At 52.5% G+C, this 12,597-nt stretch overlaps 1 protein-coding gene and 1 long non-coding RNA gene across 2 annotated transcripts in view; one reads left to right on the forward strand and one right to left on the reverse strand.

The window, feature by feature from the left end:
• Window positions 1-12,597, forward strand: part of LOC148640286 (hemicentin-1-like) — a 93,763-nt gene that overhangs the window by 57,905 nt on the left and 23,261 nt on the right. Inside the window, exons 8-12 of the mRNA XM_088621612.1 lie at window positions 784-1,071; window positions 1,752-1,878; window positions 3,758-3,789; window positions 4,169-4,194; window positions 4,704-4,940. Of these exons, the coding sequence (XP_088477738.1) occupies window positions 784-1,071; window positions 1,752-1,878; window positions 3,758-3,789; window positions 4,169-4,194; window positions 4,704-4,940 (710 nt within the window). The remainder of the gene's footprint in view (window positions 1-783; window positions 1,072-1,751; window positions 1,879-3,757; window positions 3,790-4,168; window positions 4,195-4,703; window positions 4,941-12,597) is intronic.
• LOC148640289 (uncharacterized) lies at window positions 6,360-7,433 on the reverse strand. Its single transcript, XR_015930550.1, has 2 exons — window positions 6,636-7,433; window positions 6,360-6,582 (listed from the first exon to the last, which is right to left on the reverse strand). It is a non-coding gene; the product is annotated as an uncharacterized LOC148640289 (long non-coding RNA).

Here is a 12,597-nt window from a genome sequence, read left to right on the forward strand (position 1 = left end):
GTCAGTGAGAGACGACTCTCACAGCAGATCAGCCTGTTTTTCCTCTCAGCTCTGAAGCAGGAGTCCAGACTGAGCTCAGAGCAATAGGAACAGCTCTGTGTTCATTTCTGTTTCTCCCACTTAGAAACATCAAACATCTGGGGACCAGCTGGAACATTTTTGGTAAATGTCTGTGACATCCTGATCAGAGTTTCCTGTAGTCTGTGACACAAGCAAGTGTGTGTGTAAGATCAAAGTAAAATCACTGAAACTAGGATGAAATCACAGTACAGTAAATCGCAGTGAGATCAGGGTAAAATCAAGATACAGTGCAGTGAAGCCCAGTGTGATCATGGTAAAAGCACAATAAAATCATGGTCAAAGCTCAGGAGCTGAAAGAGCCACTTCCTGCTCCCCAACTCGATTTCCTGTCCTGCCAGTGCTGCCCCACTGTCCCTCCCAGCACTGGGCCTGACCCAGCCTGAGCACAGTGTCACTGGTCACTCACTGGTCACAGGTCAGAGTGGTCTGGACAGGCCTGGTGGTGTGACCCTGCGGGCGGCTGCACACAGCAGCTGGACACAGCTGGACACAGCTGGACAGTCTGCACTCCGGCTGTACTCCAGGTCAGTACACAAGGACTGTGGGGCACCAGCAGGTGACCAGGCCCTCAGTGGGCTAGAACTCAGTCAGAACACAGTGAGGCCTCATACTCGCCTCCAGAACACCGAGACCTCAGTCATGGCCAGGAGTGACACCCCAGTCCTGCCAGACCCCTCTCTAACTCTCCTGTTCTGCCCTCAGAGCCGATATCTTCTGTCCGTGTGGGTCCGAAGGATGGCCAGACACCAGAGCTGAATAAGACTCTGACTCTGTTCTGTAAGGTTCTTGGCTCTGGCACTGTGAGCTCCAGACAGTGGAGGAAAGAGAGCCAGACTCTGACCCCGAGCCCCAGCATCAGCTTCTCTAGTGACAACAGCACAGTGACCTTTCACCTCCTGCAGCAGTCTGATGCAGGAACCTATCAGTGCACAGCCACCAACCCTGTGAGCTCAGGGACTGGAGAGTACAGACTGGAGCTCCAGACACCGAGTGAGTGCCTGATGACATCACACTGACCTCACTGACCACACACTGAGTGACTACCTGACAGACCACACAAAGACACTGCGTGAGCACCTGACTTACCACAGAGTGATTCCCTGGCTGAACAGACACTGACCAGACTGACCAGACACAGAGTGACTCCCTGTGTGACCAGACACTGACCTGACTGACCACACACTGGGTGAGAGTGACCATACACTGATTGACTCCCTGGCTGACCCCACACAGAGTGACTCCCTGAGTGACCAGACACTGACCTGAGTGCCCACACACAGAGGGGCCTGGTCTCTGCTGGTCCAGTGGAGAGGAGCTGCTCCACTGCGGCCCGGCCCACACTCTCACTGGACCCATCCAGAACCAGAACGAGTTAAAGGACCCAGCAGAGTCGGTCTTCAGCAGCTCAGCTGGGCAGTGTGATCCACACACACACCACCACTACTCTCTGTGTAAAGACGTGCCTCCTGTTCCCACTGCTACACTACTGAGAGCGCCCCCTCTGGAGGAGAAGGGAACTGCACAGAGCAGTGGTGGGAGTTGCCCGCTGTGTCAGAAGCAGACTCCTGACAGGAGGGTGTAGGGGTGGGCTGGTGACCTGTGACCTCCCCTGTTGCAGTGTGTGTCTGTGTGCTGAGTCTGTGTCCCTCTGTCTCTCCCTCTCTCTGCAGCTCCGCCAGGAGGAGGAGGAGGAGGGGGCTCTCTGAGCGGAGGAGCCATCGCTGGGATTGTGATCGCGGTGCTGGTGGCTGTGGTGCTCATGGCCGGACTCGTCTACTTCCTGATGACGAGACAGGGGTGAGTGTTCAGTGTGTCGATAGTTCTGATTGTAATCTTGTGAAGGGGTTTGAGAGTCGCACTGCAGCTGCAGGTGATGCTGATGGTGATGGTGATAGTGACCCGTGTTAACGATCTCCCTGGATCTCAGCCCTCTGCTCTCCTCTCTGCTCCTCTTGACTGTCTCTTCCTGGTACCTGTGTCCTGACAGTCTGGGAGTCTCCCTCTCTCCTGGCTGGCTGTCATTTGAAACGCTGACTTATTTTTCTGTGGAACCTCTAACTTCCCCTCTGAGGGTGTGTATCTTCTGCGGAGACCCCTGTCCGGACCCCAGCTGCGGACACTGCTGGACACCCGGCCCTGCTGCTGTCCAGGGCAGGGAGAGACACTGCTGTCTGTCTCTGTCTCCTGCTGTCCTTCTCTCTTCTGGACTGTCTGTGAGTGACTGTACTGGGGAGGGCAGGTTACAGGAGAGCTGTGTCTGTGAGTGACTGTACTGGGAGTACAGGTTACAGGAGAGCTGTGTCTGTGAGTGACTGTACTGGGAGTACAGGTTACAGGAGAGCTGTGTCTGTGAGTGACTGTACTGGGGAGGGCAGGTTACAGGAGAGCTGTGTCTGTGAGTGACTGTACTGGGAGTACAGGTTACAGGAGAGCTGTGTCTGTGAGTGACTGTACTGGGAGTACAGGTTACAGGAGAGCTGTGTCTGTGAGTGACTGTACTGGGAGTACAGGTTACAGGAGAGCTGTGTCTGTGAGTGACTGTACTGGGAGTACAGGTTACATGAGAGCTGTGTCTGTGAGTGACTGTACTGGGAGTACAGGTTACAGCAGAGCTGTGTCTGTGAGTGACTGTACTGGGAGTACAGGTTACATGAGAGCTGTGTCTGTGAGTGACTGTACTGGGAGTACAGGTTACAGGAGAGCTGTGTCTGTGACAGATCGAAGGTCAGTGCAGCAGATCATGTGATCTCACTCCGAGCGTGCAGCACGCAGTTCTCAGGCGCTGTGCGCAGGTGGCTGGGGGAGGGTTCCTCTTCACTGGTTGCCCTTCTGCCCTGATTCCTCTCGTCCCCGAGCCGAGAGATCGGCCTCTTTTTCTCCAGACACTGTGCCACAGGTGTGTGCGTGTGTCTGCAGGCGTGCGTTTGTGTGCATGCATGTGTGTGTGTGAGCATGCGTGTGGTCGTGTGTGCATGTGTATGCGTGCATGTTTGTCTGTGCCTTTTTGTGTCTGTGCGTGTATGGTTCCCTATTTTAAACACGGTTTTTATGTGATATCAGTACAGTAGTCTCTGTGTGCAGCAAAAGTTTAACAATAGTCTCTGTGTGTATATTATCAGTACAGTAGTGTGTGTGTGTGTTCAGTAATGTCAGTACAATAGTCTGTGTGTGTAATAATATCAATACAGTAGTCTGAGTGTGTATTTACATGAGTACAGTAGTCTCTGTGTGCAGCAATAGTTTCCCAATAGTCTCTGTGTGTAGTTATACAAATACAGTAGCCTCTGTGTGTAGTAATATCAGTACAGGAGTCTGTGCTTGTAGTAATAATAGTACAGTAGTGTGTGTGTGCAGTAATACTAGTAATATCAGTACAGTAGTGTGTGTGTGTAGTAATATCAGTACAGTACTCTGTGTGTGCAGTAATACTAGTAATATCAGTACAGTTGTGTGTGTATAGTAATATCAGTACAGTAGTGTGTGTAGTAATATCAGTACAGTTGTGTGTGTGTGTAGTAATACTAGTAATATCAGAACAGTAGTGCGTGTGTGTAGTAATATCAGTACAGTAGTCTCTGTGTGTGCAGTAATAGTTTTACAGCAGTCTCAGTCGTGTGCAGTAAAGTGGGATGACGTGTTTGAGATTGAGACTCACTGCCCTGTAACATTTACCCAGGGCGACCAGTAACACCCCAGGCCGCAGTGGAGGTAAGTACAGCCCTGTCACAGCCTGAGCGAGAGACGTGTCTCTGTGTGTTTGTGCGTGTGTGACGTGTGTGTGTGTGTGTGTGTGTGTCAGCTGCTCTGCCCTGCAGTGTGATCCAAGGTAATTCTCCTGTGTCAGCTCACGGCACACACTCTGCTGCTGTCTGTGTCCGATCGCTGTCCGGCCCCTGCATGCTCTCGTTGCGGTCTGAGAGGGGTCGGGTCACAGCCTGCCACGCCCCGATCACCGCCGCGCCAATCCCGCACAGATAATCTGCCCGCGCTGCACGCTTTCTGACGCGCCAGCACTGCTCTCTGCGCCGCTGTGAAGAATACCGCCACCCGCGCTGACGGACGCCCTCTTTCTGTTTCTGTCTTCCAGGGGACCCTTCTGTCACAAATAACCAGGTGAGCCCCTGTCCCTGTCGGGTCTCTGACGCCTCCGTCCGTGTCCAGGTGCTGGGGGGGGTTAATAGTGCAGGACACAGAGCGCTGAGCTGCCCTGTTAGAGCACGTCTGTCAGCCCCAGCGCAGTGTCGGCGCGCAGTGCACACGCTACAGGGGGGCGGACGGGTGAGGCAGAGCTCAGGGTTCGAAGGAGGAGAGAGGGGGGTGGTGAACAGGGGGAGCAGGGTTCAGGGTTCGAGCAGGGAGTGAGGGGGAGTAGTGAACAGGGGGAACAGGGTTCAGGGGACCCACTGAGTCGGAGCCCCGCCCCCAGTAGTGTGTGGCCTGAGGGCATAGCTGTGACACCCCAGGGTTAGCCAAGTGGGGGTCCCCCGGGGTCGCCTCAGTGTGACCTGGAGACTGGCTCTGTAGCTGTGTGTCACTCGGCCAGCAGGGGGCGTAGCACTGCAGGGGGGCTGCAGTCTGAACCGCTGCCACACTGTGAAGGCTTGTCTTGTCTCCCTGTCCAGGATGGCGGCCTGCACTACGCCGATCCGCGGTTCGTTAAGGACGCTGGATCGGGCGGCGCGGCCCGGTCAGGGCAGGACAACTCCGAGTACGCCCAGATCGGACTGAACTACGCCACCCACCCGCCCCCCAAACAGGAGCCCACCCTGTACTCCCAGGTGGCTGTCAAGGCCAAAGCCAACGCCAACGCCAACGCCAACGCCAACTCCATGCCCTTGTACTCCCAGGCCAAACAGAACTAATGCAAGGACCCCCAGCTCCCTATGCTGCAGTGCCCCCCGGCCCCCCTCCTGCCCAGTCCATTGTTCTGACCCACACAGGCCCGGCTCCCGACTGCTCCCCCCACACCAGGCTCTTCCAGGGCTCGTCCCGGTCTCGGAGCCAGGGCCTCCCACCACAGGGGCGGGACGGTGGCTGGAGACCGTCTTCCCAGCAGGAAGATCAGTGATCCGGGGGGGACACTGTGTTTTCCATACTAGCAACTGCAAATCCGCCCCCACTGGGCGGCGCGCAGGATCTCCATGTCGGCTGTGGGGATGGGGGTGGGTGTGTCAGCGTCCCGTGCCAGGCAGGGCAGGAGGGCTGACCACCCACTCGCTGGCAGTTCTGTAAATCTCTGGCTGTGACCCCATGATCCCATGACCCCATGGACCTGTGCAGACAAACCCTGAGACCCTGTGACCCTGCCCACAGACCCTGTGACCCCGCACAGACAGACAGGCAGGACAGAGACGCGCAGGCTTGCTCTCAGAAGAGGGCGGGGCAGGCGCAGGGGAGACGTGGCGTGATCCTCTGGGGGTTTGACAGTTTGATCTTCCTGTTGGCCCCTTCAGTTATGCAATCAGGTGGAAGACACTGTCTCCATGCGTGCAGTGTGACCAGTGAGGCGTGGAGCTTCGCTTGGCTGGGTTTCGTTTCAGCCTGCTCCTTTGCACAGTCGCTGCTGGCAACAGCGCAGGTGTGGAAGAAGCCGAGACACAACACTGTCAGGCCCTCCCTCTGTAAACACTCCAGATTTCACAGAGTCAGTAGGACTCCCAGTGCACAACAGCCTGATCCACTCCAGGTTTACAGTGTTGCCAGTCAGAATCCCAGTTTATAATGTTCTGATCTGCTCCAGGTGTGACAGTGCTGTCAGTCAGACTCCCAGTGCACAGCAGTCTGATCCGCTCCAGGTGTGACAGTGCTGTCAGTCAGACTCCCAGTGCACAGCAGTCTGATCCGCTCCAGGTGTGACAGTGCTGTCAGTCAGACTCCCAGTGACAGCAGTCTGATCTGCTCCAGGTGTTACAGAGCAGTCAGTCAGACTTCTAGGTTCCAGCAGTCTGGTCCACCTGATGGCTGCAGCGTTAACCTTTACTGATGAAGGCGAAAAGCAAATCGCTTCAGTGTTTATTCTAACCACCCGTCTATTTGAGGTGACCAGCCTGAGTCTCCTACCACCTGCTGTTGCTTCTGTTCAGCGGCCCTGCGGCCGTTAAACCCGAAGTGGATCAGACCGCTGTGCAGCAGGAGTCTGGCAGGTCCCACTCAACAGTGTTGCCAGAGCTTGAATCGCGATTCAGCGCTTGACTGAAATTGATTTTTCAGCCCCCCTGAGGTCTTGGGGATTAACGATGGCCTGCAGTCTCTGTTGAAACCTCATTTTTTTGTAGAAGTGTAGAAGTGAAAAAAAAATTCTAAAATACGTCAAGCTGTTGATGCCACAGTTTCCTCTCGGTAGAGACTAAACTTATCTGTTGAGAAAAGCCCGCGGCTGACTGCTCTATTTATTTTCTTATGTGTCGTGTAAACAGAACACACTGAGGCTTTTGGAAGGGCTGGGTTCTCAGGGAGGCAAAAAAAAAAACTTTAACATTTCCCAGCCCACCCAGCAGGAGCCTCTCGGGGGTCCGGGGGGCTGGCGATGCCCCCCCAGACCCCCGTGAAGAAACTCTGCAGCTCCACACAGAGAGGGAACTCCCCTCGTCACCGCAGGCTGAACATTCAGCCGTTTTCTGTCCGGAGAGGGAAGTGGCTGTGTTTTGAAATAGCATCTCAGCAGGACCACATGCTTCATCACTCCTGGTGCTTCTGCTTTCCTCACTGAGCCACCCGCAGTGCAGCCAGAGCCTAATGACTGACCGAGTGGCGAGCTGTGTGACTCTCAGAGAATTGAACAACACCAGTGGCTGCAGCTCAGCTCGATCCTAGTGACAGAGGGAGGAGGTGTGTGGAGAGTACTCTCTCCAGAGGGTTTCAAAGCTGAGGATGCTACACTCGTCAGTGTTGCACTGCCTGAAGTGAGCACCTTTCACGAAAGCAGGGATCCCTGATCCCAGATCCCTAGGAGAGACACGGGGTGGGGGTGTTGCTGAGATGCGTCGGGGTGTCCCAGTCCAGTAAGTGTCATTGGTATCCTAAAGATGAGGGAGATCTCCCGTTCGGCTGGTCCCAGTCCAGCTCTTCCAGCTGTTTGGAGATTGAATGGTGACCTTTGACACCTGCTGGACAGGGGCTCCCTAGGAGCAGGACTGGGATAAAGAACTGCAGAGCAGCCACTTCTCTCAGTTTTGAGGTGCTGTCTCTGAGTGGGACTGTACCTCAAGCGCTGGACAGGATGCTCAGCCCCTGTGCCAGGCTCTCTGGACACTTCTCAGGCTCACTGACCAGCTCCAACAGACAACTCTGGATTCTGACATCTGTGGCTTGTGCCAGTGGAGCTGTAGACAGAGACACAGATACAGGCTACACCCAGAGAGGTAGATACAGGCTAGTCTACCGAGATACAGAGTGTGTAGAGATATACTGCAGAAGGGGGATACAGAGCTATAGATGGACAGAGCTATACCTGCAGATCACTCATGAATCCATGAGGAGCGCAGTCCGAGAATCTGCTGGAAGAGCCTGGTTCAGGAAGAGCAGGGTCACGTCAGCAGGCTCCCAGGTCCTGATACCGCAGATCCGTGTCACTGTGTGTTGTACCTGCTTTATTTTTATAGACTTGAGATAAATAAAATCATAAGGAAGAAAAGAAAACAGGTTTCGTCTCTCATTAAATAATAACTCTGAGAAGAACCAGCTGGTCCTGACCAGGACAGAGAGCCCTGGACTGGTCAGGACTGGGGACAGAGCTCTGGACCGGTCAGGACTGGAGACAGAGAGCTGTGGACAGAGGGGTGGCTGCTGGTGACCTATCTGTGGGTGAGGGGGTCCCCCCCCCCGTGTGTGAAGAGCGCTGGGGTCCTTCAGAGGGAAAGGTGTTACATGAATGTTACCCTGAAGCCTCACAGCTCGCACACGCTCCAGCGATGACAAGAAGGTATTCAAGGACAAGGAAGAACCCAGAGCAGGAAGCTGTCTGTGAAATGACAGTCAGCCTCTCGGCCACGTCAGGGGCCTGCTGCCACATGCCTGTGAGCATTCCACCTCCAGACACCGCCCATTCCTGGATCTGTCTGGAGCGCCGCCAGCTCCGTGCGAGGTGAGCCGGTATCTAATGACATGGAAACCAGAGCCGCAGTGAGATGCAAAGTCCTGCTGCGCTAGGCAAAACCTGCGCACAGTGGCTCTGTGACTGGGGGACCACAGTGTCAGCGTCCGAGTATTGCAGTTGACTTGATGGGCACAGTGTCAGTGTGTTCCAGTTGACTTGATAACCAGTGTCAGTGTGTTCCAGTTGACTTGATGGCCACAGTGTCAGTGTGTTCCAGTTGACTTGATTAACTACAGTCTCAGTGTGTTCCAGTTGATTTGATTAACCACAGTCTCAGTGTGTTCCAGTTGACTTAAAACCAGTGTCAGTGTGTTCCAGTTGACTTGATGGCCACAGTGTCAGTGTGTTCCAGTTGACTTGATAACCAGTCTCAGTGTGTTCCAGTTGACTTGATGGCCACAGTGTCAGTGTGTTCCAGTTGACTTGATAACCAGTCTCAGTGTGTTCCAGTTGACTTGATGGCCACAGTGTCTGTGTTCCAGTTGACTTGATAACCAGTGTCAGTGTGTTCCAGTTGACTTGATGGCCACAGTGACAGTGTGTTCCAGTTGACTTGATAACCAGTGTCTGTGTTCCAGTTGACTTGATAACCAGTGTCAGTGTCTTCCAGTTGACTTGATAACCAGTCTCAGTGTGTTCCAGTTGACTTGATGGCCACAGTGTCTGTGTTCCAGTTGACTTGATAACCAGTGACAGTGTGTTCCAGTTGACTTGATGGCCACAGTGACAGTGTGTTCCAGTTGACTTGATAACCAGTGTCTGTGTTCCAGTTGACTTGATAACCAGTCTCAGTGTGTTCTAGTTGACTTGATGGCCACAGTGTCTGTGTTCCAGTTGACTTGATGGCCACAGTGTCAGTGTGTTCCAGTTGACTTGATAACCAGTCTCAGTGTGTTCCAGTTGACTTGATGGCCACAGTGTCTGTGTTCCAGTTGACTTGATGGCCACAGTGTCAGTGTGTTCCAGTTGACTTGATAACCAGTCTCAGTGTGTTCCAGTTGACTTGATGGCCACAGTGTCTGTGTTCCAGTTGACTTGATAACCAGTGTCAGTGTGTTCCAGTTGACTTGATGGCCACAGTGTCAGTGTGTTCCAGTTGACTTGATAACCAGTCTCAGTGTGTTCCAGTTGACTTGATGGCCACAGTGTCTGTGTTCCAGTTGACTTGATAACCAGTGACAGTGTGTTCCAGTTGACTTGATGGCCACAGTGACAGTGTGTTCCAGTTGACTTGATAACCAGTGTCTGTGTTCCAGTTGACTTGATAACCAGTGTCAGTGTCTTCCAGTTGACTTGATGGCCACAGTGACAGCGTGTTCCAGTTGACTTGATAACCAGTGTCTGTGTTCCAGTTGACTTGATAACCAGTGACAGTGTGTTCCAGTTGACTTGATGGCCACAGTGTCTGTGTTCCAGTTGACTTGATAACCAGCATCAGTGTGTTCCAGTTCACTTGGTGTCACTGCCTGTCTCTCTCACAGAGACCGATGTGTATGTCTGTATCTCTCACAGGGACCGATGTGTGTGTCTGTATCTCTCACAGGGACCGATGTGTGTGTGTCTGCATCTCTCACGGGGACAAGTGTGTGTGTCTGTATCTCTCACGTGGACAAATGTGTGTGTCTGTATCTCTCACAGAGACCGATGTGTGTGTATCTGTATCTCTCACAGAGACCGATGTGTGTGCGTCTGTATCTCTCACGGGGACCGATGTGTGTGTCTGTTTGTCTTACAGGAAGGTTGGTATTTCTACACCTCTCACAATTTCCTGAGAAAGGCCTGAATAACAGAGCCATTGTGTAAGTGTGAGCAATGCTGACTGTTACCGTGGAGACGGAAGTGGGAGAGGTGGGAGTGGAGGGACCCACAGGGGGCAGGAGAGAGCAGAGAGCAGTGTGGGAGCCCTCTACCCCCTATGAGCTGGTCCACTCTGAGAACAGGTGAAGACTGAGCTGAGCCGGACAGTGGAGAAGCAGAGAGGAGGGGAAGGGTACACAGATAAAGCAACAGGGCTTACTGAGAGAGAGAAGTGAGATTAAGGGAGACAGGTGAGACAAGGCAGAGAGATAGAGAGTATATGTAAATATTTACAGTATATGTAAATATCTACAGTATATGTAATATTTACAGTATATATATATTTTATGATATGTCTTTGTTGTAAATGTCTGTAGATTTTATTTTACTTTTATTTTTTGTTTTGTTTCATGTGAATTTCATTATTTTTATTTGCTTTGGCAACACTGGTTTTACCCATCGGTCATGCTGATAATGCGCCTTGAATGGAACTGAATTGAGAGAGACAGGTGAGAGACAAGGCAGTCAGACAGAGAGACAGGTGAGATAAGGTAGACAGAGAGAGAGAGAGATAGGTGAGAGAGAAAGCACACAGGGAGAGACAGGTGAGAGAGAGAGAGACAGGTGAGAGAGAAAGCACACAGGGAGAGACAGGTGAGAGAGAGAGAGACAGGTGAGAGAGAAAGCACACAGGGAGAGACAGGTGAGAGAGAGAGAGACAGGTGAGAGAGAATGTAGACAGAGACACAGGGTGGAGAGACAATGACAGGGCCAGGGAAAGAGGAAGTGTACTAGCTGAGTGGAGAGAGGGAGTGGCAGACACAAGGTGAGAAAGAGAACAATGATCTTAAGGTGATTGAGGTTACAGGAACATTTCTTTCAGTCTAGAGCTGCGCTCTGTTGACACTGTGCCTGCAATTAAACTTTGAACTGATAGACTGAGCTATCACAGACACACGTGGTCAATGCCCATGTCCCGTGACGTGCTCGGAAACGCATATCAGCAGGGGAATGCTGGACTTTCCCCTGGGACATGAAGGTTATTGTTCCTGGAATCATAGGGAAGTATGAGCACAAAAACAGAAGAAGTTTCAGAGGCCTTGAGCTATTGGTGCTCACATATCAGTTTACAACCAGCAGCAGTGTTATTCTCAAGTCCTGCAAAGATATCTGAGTATTATTTCACATTATTATTTAAGCTCCCTGACCACTCTGGGCTCCACACACCGATGTGTGTGTCTGTATCTCTCACGGGGACCGATATGTGTGTGTCTGTATCTCTCACAGAGACCGATGTGTGTGTGTGTGTCTGTATCTCTCACAGAGACCGATGTGTGTGTGTGTCTGTATCTCTCACGGGGACCAATGTGTGTTGTCTGTATCTCTCACGGGGACCGATGTGTGTGTCAATTTGTCTTACAGGAAGGTTGGTATTTCTACACCTCTCACAATTTCCTGAGAAAGGCCTGAATAACAGAACCATTGTCTCAAGCCCTGCAAAGATATCTAAGTATTATTTCACATTATTATTTAAGCTCCCCGACCACTCTGGGCTCCACAGAGCGCCCTGACCACTCTGGGCTCCACACACCGATGTGTGTGTCTGTATCTCTCACGGGGACCGATGTGTGTGTCAATTTGTCTTACAGGAAGGTTGGTATTTCTACATCTCTCACAATTTCCTGAGAAAGGCCTGAATAACAGAGCCATTGTCTCAAGCCCTGCAAAGATATCTGAGTATTATTTCACATTATTATTTAAGATCCCCGACCACTCTGGGCTCCACAGAGCTCCCTGACCACTCTGGGCTCCACAGAGCGCCCTGACCACTCTAGGCTCCACACACCGATGTGTGTGTCTGTATCTCTCACGGAGCCCAGAGTGGTCAGATACAGACACACACCGATGTGTGTGTCTGTATCTGAGCACTCTGGGCTCCACAGAGCTCCCTGACCACTCTGGGCTCCACAGAGCTCCCTGACCACTCTGGGCTCCACAGAGCTCCCTAACCACTCTGGGCTCCACAGAGCTCCCTGGCCACTCTGGGCTCCACAGCTCAGTGCTTGCCGCTCCTTGACCACTGAGCTGTTCACAGCTTCAAGGCCGGGAGTCACACACTTCATATGTCTGTTTTGCGCCCTTCAGTCGTCCTCCAGCGCCTCGCTGCTCTGGCTGCTGCCCAGGGGGCTCCTGAGCACCACCAGTCACTGCCAGTTTGCTTTAGATACTGGGCAGGCAGGCAGCAGGTCAGGCCTCCGTTAAAAATAAACATGACTCGAGTCTTGTATCTTGGTCTTGTATCAGCGGTTTGGTTAAGTTTGAGTTATTGACAGTATTTTACTGGTCACTATGATCAGACAGTGCCACCAGCTGGCCAAGAGAGAGAAGACAGATGTACAGATTGTGATCAGACAGTCTTACCTAAGAGAGGGACAGGTGTATAGACTGTGATCAGACAGTGCCACCTGCTGGCCAAGAGAGAGAAGACAGGTGTACAGACTGCGATCAGACAGTTTCACCTGAGAGAGAGAGGCAGGTGTACAGATTGCGATCAGTTTCACCTAAGAGAGAGGGACAGGTGTATAGACTGTGATCAGACAGTGCCACCTGCTGGCCAAGAGAGA

The sequence above is a fragment of the Lepisosteus platostomus genome, chromosome 26 (genome assembly GCF_059453375.1).
Source record: "Lepisosteus platostomus isolate fLepPlt1 chromosome 26, fLepPlt1.hap1, whole genome shotgun sequence".
Lineage (NCBI taxonomy): Eukaryota > Metazoa > Chordata > Actinopteri > Semionotiformes > Lepisosteidae > Lepisosteus > Lepisosteus platostomus.